This window comes from Medicago truncatula, chromosome 4, assembly GCF_003473485.1.
Source record: "Medicago truncatula cultivar Jemalong A17 chromosome 4, MtrunA17r5.0-ANR, whole genome shotgun sequence".
Lineage (NCBI taxonomy): Eukaryota > Viridiplantae > Streptophyta > Magnoliopsida > Fabales > Fabaceae > Medicago > Medicago truncatula.
In genome coordinates this window covers 27,716,954-27,740,514 of record NC_053045.1, presented here as the reverse complement: position 1 = coordinate 27,740,514, position 23,561 = coordinate 27,716,954, and the positions used below count along the sequence as shown (strand labels likewise).

Genomic DNA, 23,561 nt, shown 5'->3' with positions numbered 1-23,561 from the left:
ATATTTACAAGGCACTCAAAGTCTGGGAATTTTCTACAAGGCAGGAGTAAATGAAGAATTAGTTTCCTATACTGATAGTGATTATGCAGGAGATCTTGATGATAGGAAGAGCACTTCCTATCTTGTTGAATGAGTGAATGTTTATTTAGAATAAATAAAATCACTTTTCTGTTTTGTTGTTTCTATCCTTTTGCCCATTTCTTCAAAAAAATAAAAAATAAAAATCCTTTTGCCCACGTTTAGGATAGGTTGTTAGTGTGGGTTAGTTTCCTAGTTTTTTGCTAGTCAGTAGCTGCAGTGCTAAGTCTATAAACTTAGCCTTTTATTATTCAATGAATAATAAAACGATCAAGATTGATAGAGATTCAATCGAATCGACAAACACACTATCACAAAGGGGTGGCAGAGAAACCCTAGGCCTCCAAAGAAAAACATGGTTTTGTATTTATTTCTCAATATACATAATGCAATGCCCATGGAGGTCCCCTTGTAGCGTGAACAACGATACTTGAAATTAACTTCGATAAAATCAATAAATAAATTGAGTACATTTGTATAAATAGAAACTAACCATTTTTATTATGATTTTGACGAACCGCAAACAACATAATTTTACAAGAGTTGTAACCCTAGCCAAAAAAGAAGCATTAATAATGAGAACTCATTATTAAGGAACTTATTTGGAATGACTTATTTGAAATAGCTTATGACATGTCTGTACTTTATGAAATCAACTTATAATTTCTATGAAAACAGGTTGACTTTATTTTAACTTTTATTATAGAAATAGCTTATACAACACTTTTTTGATAAACAGTTATGTTATAAATGCTTAAGTATGCTGTTTATCCAAACTTGTCTGATTAGTTTGGAATCTTAAGGGGTAGGAAACCATGGCGAATACTTGCTTCCCATACTTTCTCAATGTCAAATACAGTGTCACCACACTCATGAACATTCCATCTTTCTAAGGCATGAATTATTCCAGCAATACGCCAAGCACTCATGACTCTTCTTGGAAGCCAATTCTGTTGTACATTAATAGAAAGACATTGATTAATATGTTAAAATTCCAATTTGATGTTATAGATATATCACCACAAAATCAAAAATTATGTGATCAAATTATTTTACAAAAAGTTTTTAATATAAGATATTATATCATAGTGGTTCACCAAAAAAGAAAGATTATAACATGTGAAACAAATATTAAGTTGTTTTAATTCATTGTTTAATATGTCTAAATCAAAACATTCGGAAATTTTGGTTTTTCAACAATCCTAATTTTCAGCTGAATAATGGCGATTCTATACAATTGTTTTCACAAAAATTGAGTTAGTATATCTGAAAATCACACTTCAATTATTGTTAAGCTTCCCTCAAAAAAAAATTATTTGTTAAGCTACTTTCGATCCGGTTGAGTCCAATGAATCTTTATATTATTTTGGAACGAACCATTATTTTATTTTTTGAGAGATGGAACGAAGCATTATTTGTTTGCTTAATTTTTATCGAACTATTATATAACATTTCGATATTAAAAGTTTATATTATGTAAAACTTTACATAAACCTAATGTAATTTGATATCTCAGAAAAATTAGCGGCAATAAGACATTCATTTTATTATATTTCAATAACACATCAAATCAAAGTACTTTAAATAAATTATATGTAAGTATAAAGCTTCTATCCAATGGTGAATTTTGTAAAATTTGTATTTGTGAAAAAGTTATTGGGTCGTGGAACATTTGAATAATATTACACCGATAAAATTTGATCCCTTTTTTGAAATAGCAAAAACAACTTGAATCCAAGTACAAGGAGTACCACAAATCAAGAAAACAATTTGACCCTTCCTCATATATAAATATGTAAATTTAATGAAAATTATACACATTTTTCTAAAACAAAATTTAAAAATTAATAAAAATGCTTTTAAAATATTAAGAAGATATAAATTATTAGGTTTGTTCAATTAATTAAAGGGATACAACCTGAATTTATTTGATAGTCAATGTTAATGCAAAAATAATAAATAATTACAATTTCATCCAACCATATAATATCAAATAGATAATTGTGAAAAACTAATATATAAATGTGATATAAAAAAAAATAGTGAATAAACCCAAAAAGTTAAAGAAAAAGATTAAAATGAAATGGATCAGATTGACCCATTAGCTCATAGTGCTCAAATTAAAATTAAGGGTTAAATATGTTTTTGATCCATATAAATATGTCAATTTTTCGATTTAGTCCCTCTAAAATTATTCTTCAACATTTAGTCCCTATAAAATTTTCAATCACTACTTTTGGTCCCTATTTTTTATTTAAATTTTGTATTTTTTAATGAAATTAAGCAGAAATATGTAAAATATTCTAAAAAAAATTTCCTTTAAAAAATTAGAATTTTTTAACAAAACAAAAATTAAATATGAATTTTTAACCATAAAAGATATAAAAATTCATGTTTTGTTCAAAAATTCTGAATTTTTTTTGGAGTGATTATTATAATATTTTGAATTTTTCTGGAAAATTTCATTAAATAATATGAATTCTACATATGAGTTTACTTTAAAAGAGGGACCAAAAGTGAAGATTGAAAATTTTATAGGGACAAAAAATCGAAGGAAAATTTTAGAGGGACTAAAACGAAAAGTTGATATATTTATAGGGACCAAAAACATATTTAACCCTAAAATTAATGTGCATTACAATAACAAGTAGGATTTTACTCTTCTCACTTATAAAATTGCTCAAAAAATACACCAGAGGTAGTTAATTGTGGCTCAGCCTTTCCATCGACAGTTAACTGTCGTTGGACACTTTTAAGATTGGTTCAATCACTTTTTAAGTTGATTTAACCAATTTTAAAAGTGTCTAACGACAGTTAACTGTTGCTGGAGAGGTCGAGTGGTAGCCATTCATATAATTTTTGAGCAATTTCATAAATAAGAAGAGCAATTTTCTAACAAGTAGGTAGACTTGATTTAGCCCATTATCTTTAGTTGGGCCTTTAGGCGTCTTAGATCGACCATCCAATTTGACGGTTCTATCTAATATGCATATAATTTATCGTAGAGATTATCTCAAATCTCATTAATTAGTTATACGACAGTATATTTACTGTTGTATAACTAATCTTCAATATACAACAGTAAATATATTGAAGATTAGTCCCCATGAGCTTAACTAATTTGATAAGGCCTGCACAATATGTGTAGGGGCCGGGTTCGAACCCCAGACACTTCACTTCTTTATCTTTAAGGTGAATTTCTCTAGCCACTAGGCTATACTTGACAACAAAAAAAATTATATATTGAAGATTATAAAATTCTGATAACAACCAACCTCACAGGAATGCAAGTTTATAAGTGCAGTGGGAGTTATCATTGCTGGTGTATAGTGGTAGAAGCAACCTTTTCGCATTTTCTTTGGAGGAAAATGAGAAAAAGGTATGAACAATGATCCTTCTGATGCTTGCATTTGCTCATCTTCATCCCAATCATCTCCAACTAACCATATCTGTTAGATTTATAATGTTAGAAATATCAAGTAATAAGGTTCCTCCTTGCATAACAAATTGAGAAGAAAACACAAAAGCAAGATTTAATATTTCATTTATCAAAAATATAGATCATACTCCTTTCGTCTCAAAATAACTTCCAAGTTTTGTTCATTTCGCACATATTAAGAAAAATATATAAGTGAAAGAGAACAAAATGATTTTGAGTGTTTTTGTTAAGTATTTGTGCATTCATTATCACAAAAAATGCAAAGTAAAATATGTTGAATTGGAAGTGATGAAATACGTATTAATCAAAGTTATAATTGAAAAAAGTAATTGATATTGTATTGAAAAGTGAAATAGGTCATTTATTTTAAAACAATATTATATTTTTTTTTTTGCAAATGACTCAATTATTTTGGGACGGAGAAATAATATGTTAAGATTAAGTTGACAAATGAAAATCTTGACATTAGTTAACATGAAAGTCCAATGATTGTTTAAAACAATAAATCAACCTTTGAAGTATTGATTTGTGATAGAGCCAAGCTTCCATTGGACACGGTGACCCTTCGTTCAAGCTCTTTCAGCTCATCCCTATATAATACAGTCACCTGTTTGCAATTTACTCAATTAGAATAAAATTAAACTCTAACAGATAAGTCACATTGAACATTTTGGGTCAATTTGACAATGAATCTGTAACATAACATGAATTTGAATTCTAGTATTGTGTTTCTTAATGATCATAAACTTTGTTAATGTTATATTATGAGAATTGAGATGTATTTTCCCCCTTAATTCAGTTAGATGGTTATGCTGAGCATATTGATTTAATTTAGGTACTATTGTACAGTGTAGAGTCGTACATTTTGTGTCTCCATTCTATGAATATCTTATGCTCGATCGGAAATGAACATTATTCAATAATACTATATGTATTTCAATGAGATTAACTCATTTGATAAGGGATAATGTACAATATGTGCTGAGGCTGAGGTTCGAACCTTAACCACTAAGCTATTTAAAAAAAACAAAAAAAAAGTATGATCTACGATGGTACGTTACGTGAATGTGGCTTTTCGATGATAGAATGTGGCCTTTTGTTGTGAGGTGATTCAAGAGTGTTTTGTCATTTACGGGAAGTGCTTTGAGATGCAGATGCACTGTTTACTTCAAAAATATATCATTTAAATTACAACTTTGTTTTACAATACGATAGTATAGAGAACATTTAATAAAGAAAGAGTTTTACAATATGATATTACAAAAGATTTTATAAAGAAAAATATCATTTAAATTACAAATTTGTTTTACAATATGATATTATAGACTATCTATTAGGTCATCCACGCACAAGACTGAAGGGGTGTTAATTATGAAAAAAATTCAAATACCACGCTAAAAAGAAATGAAGTTAGAATTTTTTTTTTACTAAGAAGTCAGACATATGAACTAGATATATGAACAGTTTTAAGATTAAATCACACAAGGTTTAGATATATGAACAATTTCGTTTTAATTACCAGATGGTATTGGGGCCTATTTTTTGGGTCACCCATCATATTTAACATTAAAAGATATTGGTAAAAAATATGAAAACAAAATGGAGTTTACTGGTTGTCCATTGTTGCATTGGGTTGGTTCTCTACAGCCACTTATGGCGGTTTACTGTATTTCGTTTTTGAATGAAAAATATTTTGGAGTATTTTATTATTTAATTATATTTCGATATCATTATTGTGGGCAAATATCGTAATAATAATTATATAATTAGCTATTTATCGTAATAATAATTATATAATTAGCTATTTATCGATTGTGTGTCTTAATTGATTAGTGATCAAATTAAATAATAAGACTGTTAAATTTATAATAAAATAATTAATTGAATATTTAATTAATTGATATGAACTCAAGCAGTGGATGTCTGGATGACCCATTAACGAAATAATGAGAAACCCTACTGACCATCCAATATAAAAGAGACTATAGTCTCAATACATCACAAGGCAAACTCTCTCTTCTCCTCATCCCAAGAGAAATTGAGGCATAATGGTACCGGTTGAGAACGAACCAAATCAGCTGCTGATATTGTGTGTTTCAGATCATCTTCTCTCTTTGGTGATCATTGCTGTTGAAATGTCTGTCATCAAAGCTTTGTTCAGTATTCATAATACCCGAATTCTTAATATGCTTGATTAATCAAGCATGTTGTAGATCCGATGATAATTACGTTCAATATTTTGTTTGCTTCCGTTATTGATTTATAGTTATTGAACATGTTTTATGAAATATGCTTAAGACCTAATTTTTCCAACAAAATATTGATAATTGATTGTTAGATTAATATTTTACTGTTTCATTTGAATTTGAATTCAGGACCTTAATCTTCTTTAACCCTTAGTTCAAATCGTTTGAACTATCCAACCTATTTGTTGTTGGATCAATTTGTTATATGCTGTCGTATACGACGTTAAAGGATCAAAGGAATCTACAATAGGGTTATCTTGTGCTTTAGATTATCATTCATGGAATATTGCAATTTTAGCTTATAAATAAAGGAGATAACAGTTATGTATGTACGCACATACCTGTACATTTTTACTGCATAAAGCATTAGTAATGGCCAAAGCAACCTTATTAAACTTTCCCCTGAGTAGCACTTGATTGGTCCCATTGGGAATGTTGTTAAGCACAGTAGCAACAACTAAGCTACTACCATCTACAACTTTAATCTTCAGATTTTGAAGCCTTTCAATATAAAGTGCGCAGTGTGCACTAAACTCCTGTCTCTGCACATTCATGAAAGATTACATCCCAATTTTAATTTTAATTATCCAAGTTTGAAAACCCTAAATGTCTCACACACGTATACAATTATATCATATTATAAATAATCCAATAAGGGGTGTATTAATTTACCTGATTTAAAAGTCCTAGACTTATCACCTTTACTCCACTTAAATCAGCCATCATTATTGTCTCTTCAATCAATTTGTTTATTTTGATACTTTGTTTTTTTGAGAAATACTACAAAAAAGCAACCAACCATTATTGTCTCGGCAATATATAGATTTAAGAATATAAAGTTCGAAATTCATGGGAGAAAGAAATCATACTTGTGTTTTAAATCTTGGTATAAGCCAACACTGCAGCTTGAGATCTTTGAAGGAGTTACTTTCTAAAACAAAGGCACTTCCACTAATCCAAGTCAAAAGCATAGAGCACATTGTAAAAGGCCACATTAAATTGAGATACCATTTCGATGTTTGAGGGTTGGAGGCTAAGGAAGCAAGCCCTAAACGTAGTTGAAAGATGGAATCAAGTGTTGTTAAATGTGTTAAGTGCACCACATCTGGTGACTCCTCTTGTCTCTTCGAACAAGCTTCATATGTAGCATCTGAGGATGTATCCACAGTACCATAAATGTGGTCATATATAGGCATGAAGAGTGAGTAATTTGACCTAAATTTTGTGTGATGCAGCGAGTGAAACCTGTAAAACCAAACTTTGTATGAAACACTTTTGAACTTATTACCATAAAAACATGCAATAAAGAAATGTTAAATAATAAAATATAACTAAGGAACTTCATGTTTTGATGTAGACAAGCCGGTAGCGCTAATCGAAGACGAAGTGGCGCACAAGAAAGGTTCAGTCGGAACGGTGCAAATTTTGCATCCGGTGTCCGATTGATCCGAGGTCATCTGAAGGCCTGAAACCGTCTTTTAATATTTCAGTATTTTCTAGAACTTTTCTCTCAATTCTATTGAATTCTGGAAACCCTTGTTTGATAGGTTTGTCGCTTGCAAACTGTCTGTTTATCTTTTAGGTTTAGCGCTTGCTAACCCTTGTTTCCGTTTTGCGTCATGTTTTGTTTTAATTAATTGGAAAAATTAAGAATAAAGTTGTAATGCAAACTTACGATGGTGTGTATGTGAGATACTTCAATTGGGGAAAGTAGGAGAAGAGTTTCTTAGGAAAGAACTCAAAATTGCAATGACCCATGTTGTTCATAAAATCGATGTAAAAGATATAACCATACAATGCAACCACACTCGATTTTTTCATGAACAATGTTGTCAACATTGGTATAAGAAAAAGTGTGAAATATGCCAACATCTCAGCAAATGGATGTGTCACCGCTGTCATAAAAAACCAACAACACCAACAATAAGTTTTTTATATTAGGGTTTACGAAAAATGTATAAAGGAAAAAAAGTTCCAATACAAATACTATTATAACTGATTCTTTAACCAGAGTGTCTCAGAGCACCGGTTAGCATTTTCAATATATGTATAAATAAAGGAAAAAAGTTCATACCAGTGATAGGTTCAGTGACAATTGAAGAATGATGGTGAGAATGGTAACGAGAATATAGATAATGATGATGAAGTGCTCTATGTAGCCAATAGTATAAGAACTCCACTGGTCCAGCATGCAAGATAGCTGTAAGAATCACACCATCTGTTCTCCACCATGGTAAGTTGGCAGCCATAGGAAATATCGTGTAAAGTATATAAAACATTAATGCAGTGAACAATATTTGATCATCCCTGCAAATGTCACACAATGAAAATCTTAATAATTAGATTAGATTAATTCTTCGAAATAAATTAGTATTCAATTTTTAAGTGAGCAACTCACTTTAGTGAATAAAGTGAACAAGTCTTTAATTTTTTTATGTATGTCCATAACAAATCATACACAATTAAAATATAAATCATTTATTTTTTATAGTATCAATATGTATAACTCACTTTAGATGAGCCTAATTCCTATTAATTATATAACATTTATTTAGTTAATTAGGAAAGTTAAATATTTAAAGCCAAAATTGAAATTTAGGAACCAATTGGTTTCTCTGTCGACTTGGTCGAATTCCAGGCCTTTGTCAACAATTCTTCTTTTTCCTTTAGCAGTTTGGTAGCGTGAGATAGAAATCCATATCTGATTATGTAGCATTCTGACCAATATATAAGGGAATATGAGATAGTAGGTTGGGTCTCGTTCCACCCATATAAAAGAGTATATGCTATGAGCAATCCACGGGCTTAGAATCACGAACTTAGTGTTCATAATCATGAAAGAAATAGAAGAAAAAGATAGAAAATAGTGTCAGTCAACATCAATACTTTAAGGAAAATGCTAACTAGTAACAAGGGCACTAGTTATATATAGTAAAAAAATCTTGAAATTTGTGGAGTCAAACTCTTAAAAGTGTAGAGAATACTTTTTTCAATATAAACTTTTTTACTTTTATTTTTTTTAACTGGTGTCTCGGGGCACTAGTTAGCATGACTTATACTTTAAATTGCTTAAAAATAAATGCTTAAACTATAATAATCAATTATAAGGTATTATTGTTGACACTAAATTTCCTAGTTTTTCCTAGGCTATTCTTGAAAAATTATGGTAATTTCTCTTATAACCAATTAGAATTAACCACATAAACAAATTTGCAAGTGATACCCGCAAACTAATTCTTACTCTATATGTATTTTATTTAAGCCGCTAATGTTTATTGATTTTTGAACAAATTACCTAAAATTCTTCCATATTTTAGGTCTCACTAAATAGCATTGTACTTGCTCTGAAATGAAATATAAGCAAAAGAGATAGTTTAAAAGTTGATGTATGTGGATTAAATTTTTTACAACGTACATTGACATTTCAACTACCACTTTTACTTATATTTCATTTTGCAGGGAGTATACTTCATCTATTACTTTCTTGTCGAGAGGAAATATTTCATTTATTACTTGTATATCGCTTAGATGAACAAATAATAAATGAAGTATTTCTTAACATTCACTTTAATAAAAAAACTAAATGTAATAACTCAAGAGCGTTTAGATGAGATTGCAAAAAAGTAATAAATGATATATTGGTGTTATAATTGGAAATATTTGACACATAAATTAATTTGTGGAAAGGGTCGAGGGGAGTGAAACAAATAGAGATTATGAAAAGACAATATCATTTTTACAGAAAGATTGTTATAAATGATAATAGTAGTAAACTAAAACAACCTTCAAGCTCCCAAGAGGTTTCCAAGGCCAGTTTGTAAGGATGCCCGCTTTGGAAGCCATTGTAGGAATTTGTGATGAGATCGTAGCTTATGGATGCTATTTATATAGTGCTTGACTTGGCAAATTAATTGTTCACCTAGAAGTGGACTGCTTTCAAACACAAGTTGACATATTAATGAGATTAGATTGACATTCATAAATATGGGCTGCCAGCATGTGGGGTTTAGCCTACTCTACCATTTAATTTTCTCATAATTTCAGATAATTAACAATTACTGTTTTCACAGCCTCATATTATGTGTCTTTTCTAAGCTAAAATTAGCTTAGAAATCAGCTAGCCATGAACAAAATGAAAATTGTTGTTGTCACGTATGCAAAGGCTGAAAAATACGAGTAATTTATCTAAATATTCTTCGGCAGTTAACTCATGAGTTTCTTCAAAATCGGCTGCAGTTAACGCCCGAGGAAAATTTTGGCAGTTAACTGCCGATGATCTGTTATAAAAACAGAACCGATGAACCAAACCGATGCTAACCTCACTTCTCATTTTAGTAATATTATCCCTTCTCACATACACTTACGATTAAGCTCAAAATTAAAGTCAAACATAAAATACTCCTTAATTTATTCACGGTCTCCCATCATCATCTCATCTAATCACTTACACACTATTTCGTTTCTACTAAAAAAGAACACTAGCCGTCAGTCTCACCTAACCCATCGTTCCTCGTCACCGCTGAGATTGTCCATCTCTTTTTAGTTTTTTCATGTTAGTTATACAAAGTAGTTTGAAAAATAGAGAACATGGAAACCAAAGTTTTATGAAATATTTGAGTACGTTGTATGCGTGAAATACAAATTTGTGAAAATATGGATTTTTTAATTGTATTTTCAAAAAATCGATCATACGAACCGATCCAAACCGACTAGTTTGGTTCGGTTTGTTTTTTTAAAACGGTAAAAACTGAACCAAACTGAACCGATGAAGATTTCATTGGTTCGGACATTTTTTTGACCAAAAACCAATCCAAACCGAACCGTTACATCCCTAGATCCAGCACTATAAATGTCGTTTAAGAGTGCTAGAAAGGCATTTGTTGTTGTAAATAGTTGTCTTTCTAGCACTATAAATGATCATTTGTGACCATTAAACGTAACGTTTTGACATCCTCGAGCTTTTAAAAGACAACATTATGATCCAAGTCAACAACTTAACGGCTACATCAACATCAGTCAATTATAACTGATAGCAGGGGTAATGGTGAAATAGTTTATCAACTAAAATGACCTATTTGAATCCTTTGCACCTTAAAGGACTTCGGAATTCTGTCAAACTAAAATGATCTAATTGAAAATTTCGAAACTTAAAAAACTAACTTGAGAATTCGGTCAAACTAAGGACCAAAAATGGTATTTGACCAAAAATTTAATATTCCCATGTTTTAAATGAAATAATAGAAAAGGATATAAGGATGAGAGGAATATAATTTTTCTAAGATGTTCTACTCAGACGTCAGACTCAGAATGGATAGAAAACTGAAAATAAGAAGGACTCTTTTGCACGGTTAACATTGAGAATATTGATGGCACGGCGGCTTAATGATGTTAATGCCGGCTGCTAATATTAATGATGCTGGAACGGACGGTGCATATTCTTCTTGCGGACCAGGTGCAACAACAAGAGTCTTCATCAACTCTTTAAAACTGGTTCTTTAGAAAGGAAAAAAAACGTTTTAAACCCACTTGGATTGGCCTAGTGGTATTCGCTTGGGACTTGGGAGTGTGCTCTTCCTCAAGGTCTTAGGTTCGATTCTCTCTGGTGCCAATTTAAGGAGGTTAGTTTAGCTTCTTAAAAAAACAAAAAAAAAAACGCTTTACAAATGGTTCAATATTTTCCAAATTAAACATGGTATCAGAGCCAGTTAAGGATTGCGATGTGGGAATTCGACCAAGGCCCACGCTAGGCGTGAGGGTGGGTGTTAAAGTTGGTTTTAAAGTTATTTGTAGTTTGTTGTTACACTACTAAAAAAACAAAAATTAATGAGGGAAATTTTGTGAGGGAAAACGTAAAATCCCTCTCTAATTCCGTCACTAAATTTTGCGACCATGAAATTTGTGAGGAATTTCATTTTTTCCGTCACTAAATTCCCTCACTAATTTTTCTTTTTCTAGTAGTGTTAGTCCACATCGCTCAGGATTCCGGGCTGTCGATTGTATAAATATGCTTGAGTCCCCTCCTCTTTTGAGCTAACTTTTGGGATAAGATCCAAGCATATTTAACGCTTAGAGCACTCATAATCTCTCTCAAGATGCCCCTTAATGGATGATCCTTGTTATAATGTAGGAAGTAGGCCTTACTAAAGTTGTTTTCCAGTCCAGAAAGAAAAAACTAAAGCAAATCCATAGCTTATGAATGTTTATGGTTCTAATAACACTCTTTAATTTACCTTAGTTTTTATTTACTTAACTATTATCATAAGGACATTTGTTAGCATTTTCTGATTATTTTTGTCAACCACATTTTTCTGATTATTTTTGTAAACATGAGGTATAAGGTTAGTTACTAGGTAGTTATTCAAGTTTTATTCTCACCTTAATGAGATATTTTATTCCCACTCATTTCTTTGAGAATAAAAAAATGAAAAGTAGGAAGTTATTTTATTAATTCCAGATAATACATTATATGGAATTAATTTTTTAGCTATGTAACAAACATATGAACTCATCCTTATAACTTCCATATTTCAGACAACTATTTTTGTGACAACTTTTGTGACAATCATTAATTTACAAAAAAAAATTAGGTATTGACACGAAAATTAAAACAACAAGGGGGTGATATTAGTGCTTGTACAGGCGGGAATATAAGGGTATTTTTTGTTGCTCATGGTTATAACGTGTTATGCAATTTTGAAACGAGTGACGCTGTAGATCGTTGGGATCAAGTGTGGAAGCTTCATGTTCCGGAAAGAGTTCGAAGTTTCGTTTGGCTTATCAAACATGATAGGCTAATGACATGCAGTAGGCTCAACCGTATGCACATAGGGAATCCTTACTATCATCATTGTGGGGATGCCATCGAGACAACCTTGCACGTCCTAAGGGATTGTCCTTTGGCAGAGGCGGTGTGGCTAAATTCTTTTGAATTACAATTCCGTACCAATTTCTATACTACAGATTTGAGAGATTGGATAGAGCAGAATCTAAACCGGAAGAGGTGGGCAGAATTTTGGCCGACGACGTGTCACACTCTTTGGTATTGGAGGAACAAGCTAGTTCATGATGAAGAATTTGTGATACCTGCTTCTCCTTGGCAGGTGATTAATCAAAGAGTCCTGAATTATGGAGCTCATTCTAGTATAAATGCTGCAATTTAACAGTTAGTAGAGAGTTGGAAGAAATTCGGTGGTGGCCTCCGGATTTTGGCTGGATTCGACTTAACACAGATGGTGCTTCTAAAGGTGGCCAAAATGCAGGTTGTGGAGGGGTGTTCAGAGGTGATAAGGGATAATGGATTTGAAGGTTTGAAGTTGGCTCGTTCTCATGGTTACCGTAAAGTGGAGCTTCACATAGATTCTTCGAGTGTGGTCTCTTCCATATCCCGTGATCAAGGTGGTATTGTGGTTGGTCTGACTCTTCTGCATAATATTCGACGGTTGATCGACCAAAGATTGGGAAGTTCAAGTTCGTCACTCCTTTAGAGAAGCCAACGCTTGTGCAGATGTGATGGCGAATATGGCTTGTGAAAGTGGTTTTTCTTTGATTTTGTATGAGCAATGTCCCGCTCAGATTAGTTCTATTTATTTAGCACACTTTATTGGTATTGTAACTCCGCGTCTTGTGAAGCGGTAGTTGCTTTCTTTCGGGCTTCGACCCTCTTGTTATCCAAAAAAAAAATTAAAACAACAAAAAGAGAAAGTAAAAATATAATATAGGTATGAACGAAAAAATTGTCAAAAAATAATTGTACAAATATGATTTCTCAATTTTTTTATGATAAATGGATATCCCTGTTCGTTACAACAAACTTCTATAAATAGAAAAGCTCTTTGGCAGGAACAATTGCCATATCGAAAATCATGAGTGTGTTTTCAATGTCATTCCTTTTCTTAGCTCAATCCAAGTCTTCTACCCTCTGTATCATTAGAGACTATCTAAATACCCAAATATTATTCAAGTATAGTAATATTTTCTCACTTTTAATGTGGTGTGCCTCAATAGCCTTTATAGTAACATTTTACCAAAAGAAATGCTCAAAAAAGGTATATCTAGTGGACTTTGCATGTTATAAACCTTTTCCTAACGGCATTTGTAGTAAGGAATTGTTTATTAAACAAACAAAATCTGGAGGAAATTTTAAAGATGAGAGCATAGATTTCCAAAAGAAAATTTTGGATAGGTCTGGATTTGGTGATAAGACTTATGTGCCAGAGTCCTTATTGAAAATACCACAAAATACTTCAATTGTTGAAGCAAGGAAAGAAACAGAATCGGTTATTTTTGGTGCTATTGATGAGCTTTTGATGAAGACAAAAATGAAGGTTGATGATATTGAAAAGTGAATCAAACTAAACTGAAATATTTGCTAAATTTAAAATAACTAAAATGAACTGAACTAGTTGCATTTTGAGTTGAACTGAACTGTTTCAAACTGAACTGTTCCGAACTGTTATTATTGATACCTTTGAAAAAAATATGAAAAAAAAACAAAAGAAATCGAATTTTAGTTACCGAATTGAACTGAACTGTTCCGAACTTAACCGAACTGTTTTGAATCGAACTAAACTGTTTTGAACCGAATTGAACTATTTCAGTTCAGTTTCAAAACTGTTAGTAATATGATTCAGTTTTTTTTTGTTCAGTTCAGTTCAGTTTGGTTCTTGGTTTTTTTGCCCACCCCTACTTGTGGAGTCCCCATGTTTAAAGATATAACATACATAGACTTAATCCATTGGAATTGATATCAATGGAAATCGAACCTGAGAGATTGAGAGGAGTTTACTCCAAGAAATAATTGACAAATTTAGAAATATTATCTCGTAACGAAAAAGTTTACCGAGTAATATTGCAAAAATACAATATTGATTGATTCCTTAAAAGAAATATGAAAATTGATTGTTATGATTAAAAATAAATTGAAGGTGGTACAATTGAAAGAAATAGTAGTGTTAGCAACACTATCTTTTTAACAATCTCTCCAACACTCACTTTCTAATTGGTTTAAATCATAGTAGATCTCACACTTTGAAAATGGGTTTCACTTAAAGTGATGGGTTATGGTTTTATTCAATAAGAGAATGAGCGTTGAAGATAGTGTTAAAAAAAGGGTCCATAGCATTCCTCTTGAAGGAAAACATTAGTTGCTCACATTGTCCCTAATGGTGTGTTTGGTTCACATAAAAGTTTAAGGAAAGAAAGCCTATGGATGGAAAGCACGCAAATCTAAAAACTTTCTATAGTTTGGTTCTCAAGAACAGTAGCTAAGGAAAGAAAGATTTGTGGGACCCACGTGTAAAAAACTTTCCTTCCACCAGTATGCGGAAAGGGCGAGGAAAGGGCTTGATTTTGTGTTGTTCCACCTTTGTCCATATGTGTACATAAAAGTACTATTTTTTTTTTTGAAGAAGTTAAAATGGAATTTATTCAAAACGTAAAGAATCCTATCTAGCACAAGGAATGTTAGGCTAAGATACTTAAATCGAACATGAGACATTGGGAGGAGTTTACTCCAAGAAATAATTGAAAAATTTAGAAATATTATCTCGTAACGAAAAAGTTTACCGAGTAATATTGCAAAAATACAATATTGATTGATTCCTTAAAAGAAATATGAAAATTGATTGTTATGATTAAAAATAAATTGAAGGTGGTACAATTGAAAGAAAGAGTAGTGCTAGCAACACTATCTTTTCAACACTCTCCACACTCACTTTCTAATTGGTTTAAATCATAGTAGGTCTCACACTTTAAAAATGGGTTCCACTTAAAGTGATGAGTTATGGTTTTATTCAATAAGATAATGAGCGTTGAAGAGAGTGTTAAAAAAAAGGGTCCATAGCATTCCTCTTGAAGGAAAACATTAGTTGCTCACATTGTCCCTAATGGTGTGTTTGGTTCACATGAAAGTTTAAGGAAAGAAAGCACGCAAATCTAAAAACTTTCTATAGTTTGGTTCTCAAGAACAGTAGCTAAGGAAAGAAAGATTTGTGGGACCCACGTGCAAAAAAATTTCCTTCCACCGGTGTGCGGAAAGGGCGAGGAAAGGGCTTGATTTTGTGTTGTTCCACCTTTGTCCATATGTGTACATAAAAGTACTTTTTTTTTTGAAGAAGTTAAAATGGAATTGATTCAAAACGTAAAGAATCCTATCTAGCACAAGGAATGTTAGGCTAAAATACTTAAATAGCAACATACAAAAAAAAAGTGTGCCGAATATACACGGAACACTCAAACAAACACTCATACATCAAATGCAAACTTGTAAAAACAAACCAAAAAACAACCTCCACTAAGGCCCCCAGAAATCAATAAAAACTAAAAACCACAAGTCTAACCGCCCTCCAAATTAACCATAAAACCTACATAAAAGTACTATATAAATTATAAAATTGATAAATAAATATGGGATGCTACTGAATATTTGTATTTTCAAAATCTATATATAAATAAATGTTTATGATCATGTACATATGTTAAATTATTAATAGGGTTAATAGTGTTTTTCACCCCTGTAATATATGTCATTTTCGGTTTTCGCTCCTATAAAATTTTCGGTTTGATTTGCACCCTTGTAAAATATTTTTTTTCCGGAAAACACCCCTAATAGGCCATTTTCAGAATTTTTTTTCAAGAAATTTTGGTTTTTGAGTGGCCTATTAATATTTATGCATTTATATATATTATTAACAATAATAAATAAATGGCTAAAATATGCTTTTGGTCCCTGCAAATATAACGAGTTTGGATTTTGGTCCCTGATAAAAAAAATTTGAAATTCATCCCTACAAAATTTTTTGTTTTTTAAAATAGTCCTTGACTCTACTTTGCTGATGATTTGACGCATTTTTGTCTACGTGGCATTCGCTGACTGTGTAACTTTGTATAGTAGGCAGCCACGTGGCAATTGTTTCAGTTTAATTATTTAAAAACCTTTTTGAAAAAACAAAAAATATATTTTTGAAATTAAAATAAAACATTTAATTTTAATTGATTAAAACAACCTTTATTTTAATTAAACCAAAATAACATTAAAAAAGGAAAGGGGAAAATCTGAACGTGTTCTCTCTTCTTCCCTTCTTCTCCAACAGGTTCCCTCGTCTTCTCCATCGAAGAGACACGTCGTCGTAACGCCGCCGCCGCCGCGTCACAGCTTGGGCAAAAACGACACAAAATTCAGGGATTTTTTTTAGGGTTTCTCATTTCCCCATTCTCCTCAATCAATCGAACCCCATTCTCCCTCTTTTCTCCTTCATCTTTCTTTGGGTAATCATATTTGTTATTATGTAATGGCTAAACAACAACAATTAGATTCATTGTTTCTGCCATCTTCATCGTCCAATCCCTAGAAACCAAACTCAGATTCAACATCAGTCTCTTATTCTTCATTCACCCAGATTTGTGAAACATAGATTCAACATCACATACCCAGATTCGATCACCCAATCTGTAGAATTTAAACCCAAATTTCGTGTTGAATCTGAGTTCGAGTTGTTGTTGTTGTTGTGTTGAATCTGTGAAGGAAAATTTAGATAGGGGAAAGAAGTTTAGTTGGTGTTGCTATGCAAGAAAATGATGAACGAGAAAATGTGAAGATGGTGAAAAGTGTTGTTGTTGTAGAAGAAGAAGAAAAAAAGGTTTGGAGAAGAAGAAGAGAGGAAGAGAACGACGCTGATTCTTCAATTTTTAATTTAATTATTTTTTTTTAATTTTGAAAACTAAATTTAATTATAATTAAAATGATTTTCAAATATTTAAAGTAAGACAATTGCCACTTGTGGTCCACCTGTACGTTTTTGCACAGTCAACAAATATCACGTAGGCAAAAATGTGCCAAATCATCAGTAAAGTGGGGCCAAGGACTTTTTTAAAAAACAAAAAATTTTGCAGGGATGAATTTCAAAAAAAAAATTACCAGGGACCAAAACTCAAACTCGCTATATTTGCAAGGACCAAAAGCATATTTTAGCCTAAATAAATATACAACTCATCATATTATAAGGATATTTATGTCATTTTTAAAATATTCATCATTCTTTCTTCTCACTTTCCATTCTCTTTCACTAATACCAAACAACTAAAAAATCATCCTACTTTCTTCTCACTTTCCCTTAACTTTCAATCCTTCTACAATCTTTCCTTTTATTATCTTTCCTCACACTTTTTTTTCCAAATCAAACACACCCTAAATGTAAGATCTCATGGACTTTTTTGGCCGATAGATCTAATGCACTAAATCACAAAAATTAAGAAAAATTGTATTATTATTAAATTTCTTAACAACCGGTATTCTTTGATAAATGTTCCCTTAAAGAGAGAATTTAATTGTCTAGAAGTCTTAGCTCAACTGGTAAATGTAGAAATTGCAAGGCCGAACGTTGTGACCTGGGTTCGAACCCGGGACCTCACAATTATGTGCGAGTTTAATTTCAGTGGATTACCACTTCATTTAAGACAAAAAAAAAGAGAGAATTAATTAATAGTTTGACCATTGTACATATTGTTGGTTGGAAAAATAAAAATGTAAATTAGTTAGAGTTATTTTAGTAAAGAAATAATGAAAGTAATTGTTGCTTCCACTTTTTCCCTCATATTCATAATTAGGAATCCTTAAAATAGTTTAATAGTAGATTTTAGGAAAATGACTCTTAGACACAAAAATCTCAATTTACAACTAATTAAAGAGAAAAAAATAATAGAGTAGAGTGATACGATAGGAAGATAAAGATGAAGATAGAATGAGATATATAATGAATTTTTGAAATTGAGGGCATACAAATACAAGTCCTCTAGAGTTTAATGGTTATATGTCATATTTCTTTTTACTCAAAACATAAATAGTTATATGTCATCACCGGTTATCAATAATTTTTGCAGAGACAGCTAATTCCATTATTGTCATATCATAGTACAATTTCACAAAAATAACATACCAATACAATATGATAAAAATATCCTAAAGATAACACCCACCAAAAAACACGTCACCAGTACCTCAAACAGACGTCTTCACGAAAATGACCACTGTAAAAGCAATATCCAACACCATCCGTCGTCACTACTCACCCCCAAAGAACACTCCTCAAAATTAAACTCTCAGTCCTCAACACCAAAGTTTAGCCACATCCGAAAAGTTCATATCCAAAATATCATTTAGCTTCCACCATCTATCGACCGTCGATCCACCGAAAGAACACCAACAAAACCCAAAACTAAACTTGAGCCAAAGAACTGACTCCTGATCTCGAATAAAAGGGAATGGTCCACCAGACTTTAGGACCAAAACAGAAGGGCACCCCTCACCCCCGATCAACCAGAGAAATATCATATCAAGCCAAACAAGATTGCAGCTAGACACTGACTCCCGATCTCGAAGCAAAAGTAACCGGCCCACTGGAAATCAACGCGAAATAAGCAAGACAAACAACATGATATGCGGTGGTGCAAACGACAAACAATCAAAAGGAAAAGGCTCATCTCAACGAGACACGCACCCCCCAAAATTCCCTAAACACCTTAACAACCCAAAAACACCAACAAGAGCTAGTGGCGACGAACATGGATCCGTGTAACGGAGGATGCCTCCAAAGGAAATCACCCAAACAAACACCCGCCTCCTCACCTAAACAACACCAGTCACCCCATTAAATAACTCTCATCCGCAAAACCGATCCGACACCAAAACCGAGTCCCAAAAGCCACAACCACCCATCCAAACAACAGTAAAAAACAAACATATAGTGACCCCGGAGGGGGTCTGCCACCAAATCAAGAAAAGTTTGAAGCTACAAGACCACCAACGCGAAACACCACAACCACCACGATCCTTATTGAGGTAGATATGATTGAAGTTAGGTATTCTTGATAAATTTATAGTTATGATTTGTAGAAAATGTAAAAAATCTTGACACTGGCGGTACATTGAAACATTTTCTAAATTGAGAAATTATATTTGAACAACCATTTTATGATAACGTTCTCTCATGCTCATATTGTGAATTCAATTTCTGATTTTTATAGGTACATGCAAACTCATATGCCTTAATTGTGAGCACAGAAAACATCAACAGTGGATATTACTTAGGAAACAACAGATCAATGCTTGTTTCAAATTGTCTCTTTCGTGTAGGTGGTGCAGCCATCTTACTCTCAAACATTTCCACCGATTCTCACCGTTCAAAATATCACCTTAAACACACTGTTCGTACACACAAAGGTTCGCAAGATACTTGTTACAATTCAGTCTTTCAAAAAGAAGATGAAACAAACAAAATCACAGGAGTATCACTTTCAAAAGACCTAATGAGTTCAGCTGGTTTTGCCCTTAAAGCCAACATCCCAACACTTGGAAAATTTGTTTTACCATTACCAGAACAATTCAAATATGTTTCAACTTTTATTGTCAGAAAGTACATTAACAACAAAGTGATGATTTATACACCTGATTTTAAGTTGTGTTTTGACCACTTTTGTGTTCATACGGGTGGAAAAGCGGTTCTTGATGAGATACAAAAAGTGCTAGGGTTAAGTGATTTTCAATTAGAGCCTTCAAAGATGACACTTTATAGATATGGTAACACTTCAAGTAGTTCTGTTTGGTATGAGTTGGCATATTGTGAAGCTAAAGGAAGAGTATGAAAAGGTGATAGGATTTGGCAAATTGCATTTGGGTCTGGATTTAAGTGTAACACTCCTGTTTGGTGTGCATTAAGGAATGTTGATCCAATTAAAGAGATCAATCCTTGGAGTGATGAGATAAGTGAGTTTCCTCTTGATGTTTCAATTTGAAGTGGGGATTTTTTTATAATAAAAGTTGTTGTTCTTAGTGATCAACAACTAGCATTTTATGTTCAAGCTCTAAAAAAATAAATAGTATTGTATCAACAAAATAAAAACTTCTATTAGAAAAATAATAATAATAATAATAATAATAATAATAATAATAATAATAATAATAATAATAACTTCTACAATATCAATGAATAATATATTGTAGTTTGCTACTTAAAAAAAATGTTGTAGTTTGCTATATAATGAATAATAATTTTGCTTATGTTTCTATTTTGATTGAGATAATTTCTTCTTGTATGGCTTATGTAGTCACAAACTATTTGATTCGCATTTAAATGAAATTGTTTCTATAGAAAAAAGAATAATATGTTTTTTTTTAAAGAAAAAGAGAATAATATGTGTGTTATATATGTGCTCGTGGGGTCCACTAAGATGATCCATGTGCATCCTACTTTCTATCTTATCGTACATGATCAGAATGATGACGTCCGATGCCGTGTTCTGCGCATATGTTTGTGCCCTGAACCCTATCCTGAAGCTACTGCGGAGTTTTTGATTGTGGAATTAGGCTTTATCAATTGGGTATCGATGGCTGCAAGGTTTGCATCACAATTTCATGTTGTCTACCAGTTTAATAAGGTATAAATGATTATCATTTAAGTGATTATGTATGTGCTATTTCTATATCAAAAGATAAAATAAATTCAAACTGTTTTCAACTTTTCATGTGAGTTATAAACTGTTTTCAGAAGCTATACTAAAAGTTTTTGAAAAGAGTTATGATACATAAACACCCTTAGGTGGCAATACACCCCTTGACACTCACACAAAAATCTGACATGTGGCCATATGGACCCCGCACAAGTACACTTTCTCTTTCTTCTTCTCTTCTCTCTTCCTAATACATGGGGTGTACAAGGGTGTATGCAATTAAAAGGTGTCTATGTAACATTTTCCTTTTGGAAATAAGCTGAAGACAACTTGAAAAATGATTTATAAGGGATGTGTTTTATGATTTTGTTGGTTTTGTCTATCTACTTTGAGCTAGATATTCTGTGACTCTCATTTTGACAACCACTACTGTTATGCTTCAATGACAATGTATTGTCATACGTCTCAACGGTGATGACGATTGGTTATGTGGTGTCGGCGAACAATTACCACTGATGAGGATATGAATTCCAAGAGGACAGTGTGAAGACGATTATAAGCTTTGAAGAGATATAGTTAAAGACTATTTACTTTGTTGAATACACCAATATAACTTTTAAAATCTGTCGGCGATTCGATAACATATCATTGCTCAAATTCAATTTGAATTTTTAAGTTTTGATTATCTGTTCTTATTGTATGACAATGAGGTATCTGTTACCATCATAAGATAACTTGAGGCTCTATTGAATCTCTGGATTGGATTTTCAAGTTTTGATTATCTGTTCTTATTGTATGACAATGAGGCATCTGTTAACATTGTGTGATAACTTGAGGCTCTGCTGAGACTTCAGTTATCATATTAGTTTGCTGAACTGAGATAAGATATGATGAATTTACATGTTCCTTGCAAGCAAATATTGAGACCATACTCTATTGGCACATGTCATGTAATATCCTAAGATTTATTTGCCTCATCTGTTACCATCATATGATAACTTGAGGCTCTACTGAGACCTAACTTATCATATTAGTTTGCTGACCTAAAATATGATATGATGAATTTACATGTTGCTTGCAAGTAAATATTGAGACCATACTCTATTGGCACATATCATGTAATATCCTAAGATTTATTTATTTGCCTTTGGAAGTAACCAAGTGTCCATAATTACTATGTTAAGGTTTTATTGGTTTTTTTTATACATGATCATCATGGTTAGCATTCAATGAAGGCATTTTGTTTGATTAGTAATCTAGCTTATTCTTTTAATTCATATTCATTGTGTTCATGATTCCCTTTATACTGTAAAAGAGTGAAGATTTCTGCTACACACAGTTTATGAATGCACTGTGATTGTTAATCCTGCTGAAGAATACAGGAGCTCAAGTTATTGAGCATGATCAAAATCACATTAAGTAACAAATATCAGTTCACTTGATTATATGAATTTCTTTTTTTTCTTTCTTCTTTCATGTTTCTTCAATCTTTACACTTATGGTGCGCGAAATGATGAAGTTACAATCAGTTAGGAATTTGATGAAGCCAATTCTAGAGCCCTTGGTTAAAATTAGGTTTATTTTTTCATGGAATTAGGTTAAAATTAGAGATGACATTTTGCATAAACATAATATTTTGTTTGTATGAGTCATCATCCTCTTGGCCCGATATTTGTTTCCTAGTAACTTTTACTTACGGATATGTGGATTTATAGGTGAGGGTCCCTAGACTTAAAGTTAGAAGAATAGGAGTTTTTGGCACAAGATCCGCGCATCATCCATGCCCCATTGCAATCACAGTTGCAAAGGTAAGGACACATCATCTATGCCCCAGATCACCCCTGAACTGTTAAATTTAGATAACAGCTAACTATGAGTTCAAAAATAGGGACTGAAATGAACATGACCTAATATAGGAACTAAAAATCAATCAAGTTTTGATGATTAATTATTTGTTTGAAACTTAGGTTAGCAAACCATTAGATATGTATCCCATTGGTCTTTACTAGTATGGCAGATGTTGATTCATGAAAGCTAATATATCATATGACACATAAATGTAGAAGAATAAGTGGTATATCTAATGGGGGCTCCTCGTTGGAAGTAATAAGGAATATGAAGTCTATGACAATCTTGTAAAGATCCAACTCTGCTATATATAATGTATCAGTCTACCAAGTAATAAGCAATCTTGTCTTTTTTTTTTTCGCGAAGTCTTGTCCTTTTTTCTTGGAAATCTAATTTAGAAAGAATTTTATTGTCAATTAATTTGATATAGCATTTTTTTTAGCTGAATTTGATTTAATTTACGTGTTTTGATTAACTTCAACTCTGCTATGTTTTGTTTTCATTTGCCA

The 23,561-nt window shown here is 32.0% G+C and overlaps 1 protein-coding gene and 1 pseudogene across 1 annotated transcript; one reads left to right on the top strand and one right to left on the bottom strand.

Moving 5' to 3' along the window:
- Positions 1-572: 572 nt before the first annotated feature.
- On the bottom strand, positions 573-9,606 carry LOC11444136 (very-long-chain aldehyde decarbonylase CER1). The gene is made up of 10 exons (XM_003606146.4): positions 9,547-9,606; positions 8,367-8,581; positions 7,838-8,070; positions 7,439-7,658; positions 6,633-7,008; positions 6,436-6,543; positions 6,105-6,305; positions 4,029-4,124; positions 3,354-3,527; positions 573-1,028 (listed from the first exon to the last, which is right to left on the bottom strand). Exons 1-10 carry the CDS (start codon positions 9,604-9,606, stop codon positions 864-866), a joined length of 1,848 nt encoding a protein of 615 aa, XP_003606194.2. The 3' UTR covers positions 573-863.
- A 3,675-nt stretch (positions 9,607-13,281) lies between these two features.
- LOC11445187 (3-ketoacyl-CoA synthase 2-like) lies at positions 13,282-20,550 on the top strand (annotated as a pseudogene).
- The last annotated feature ends 3,011 nt before the right edge of the window (positions 20,551-23,561 follow it).

Bases quoted from the DNA above. Each gene is read 5' to 3' on its own strand.
- LOC11444136 (XM_003606146.4), bottom strand. From the start codon at position 9,606: ATGGCTTCCAAAGCGGGCATCCTTACAAACTGGCCTTGGAAACCTCTT. The intron at 4,125-6,104 runs GTATGTGCGTAC...AATTGCAAACAG, and splicing joins TATGCAGTAAAAATGTACAG to GTGACTGTATTATATAGGGA. The intron at 3,528-4,028 runs GTTGATTTATTG...TAAATCTAACAG, and splicing joins CACAAATCAATACTTCAAAG to ATATGGTTAGTTGGAGATGA.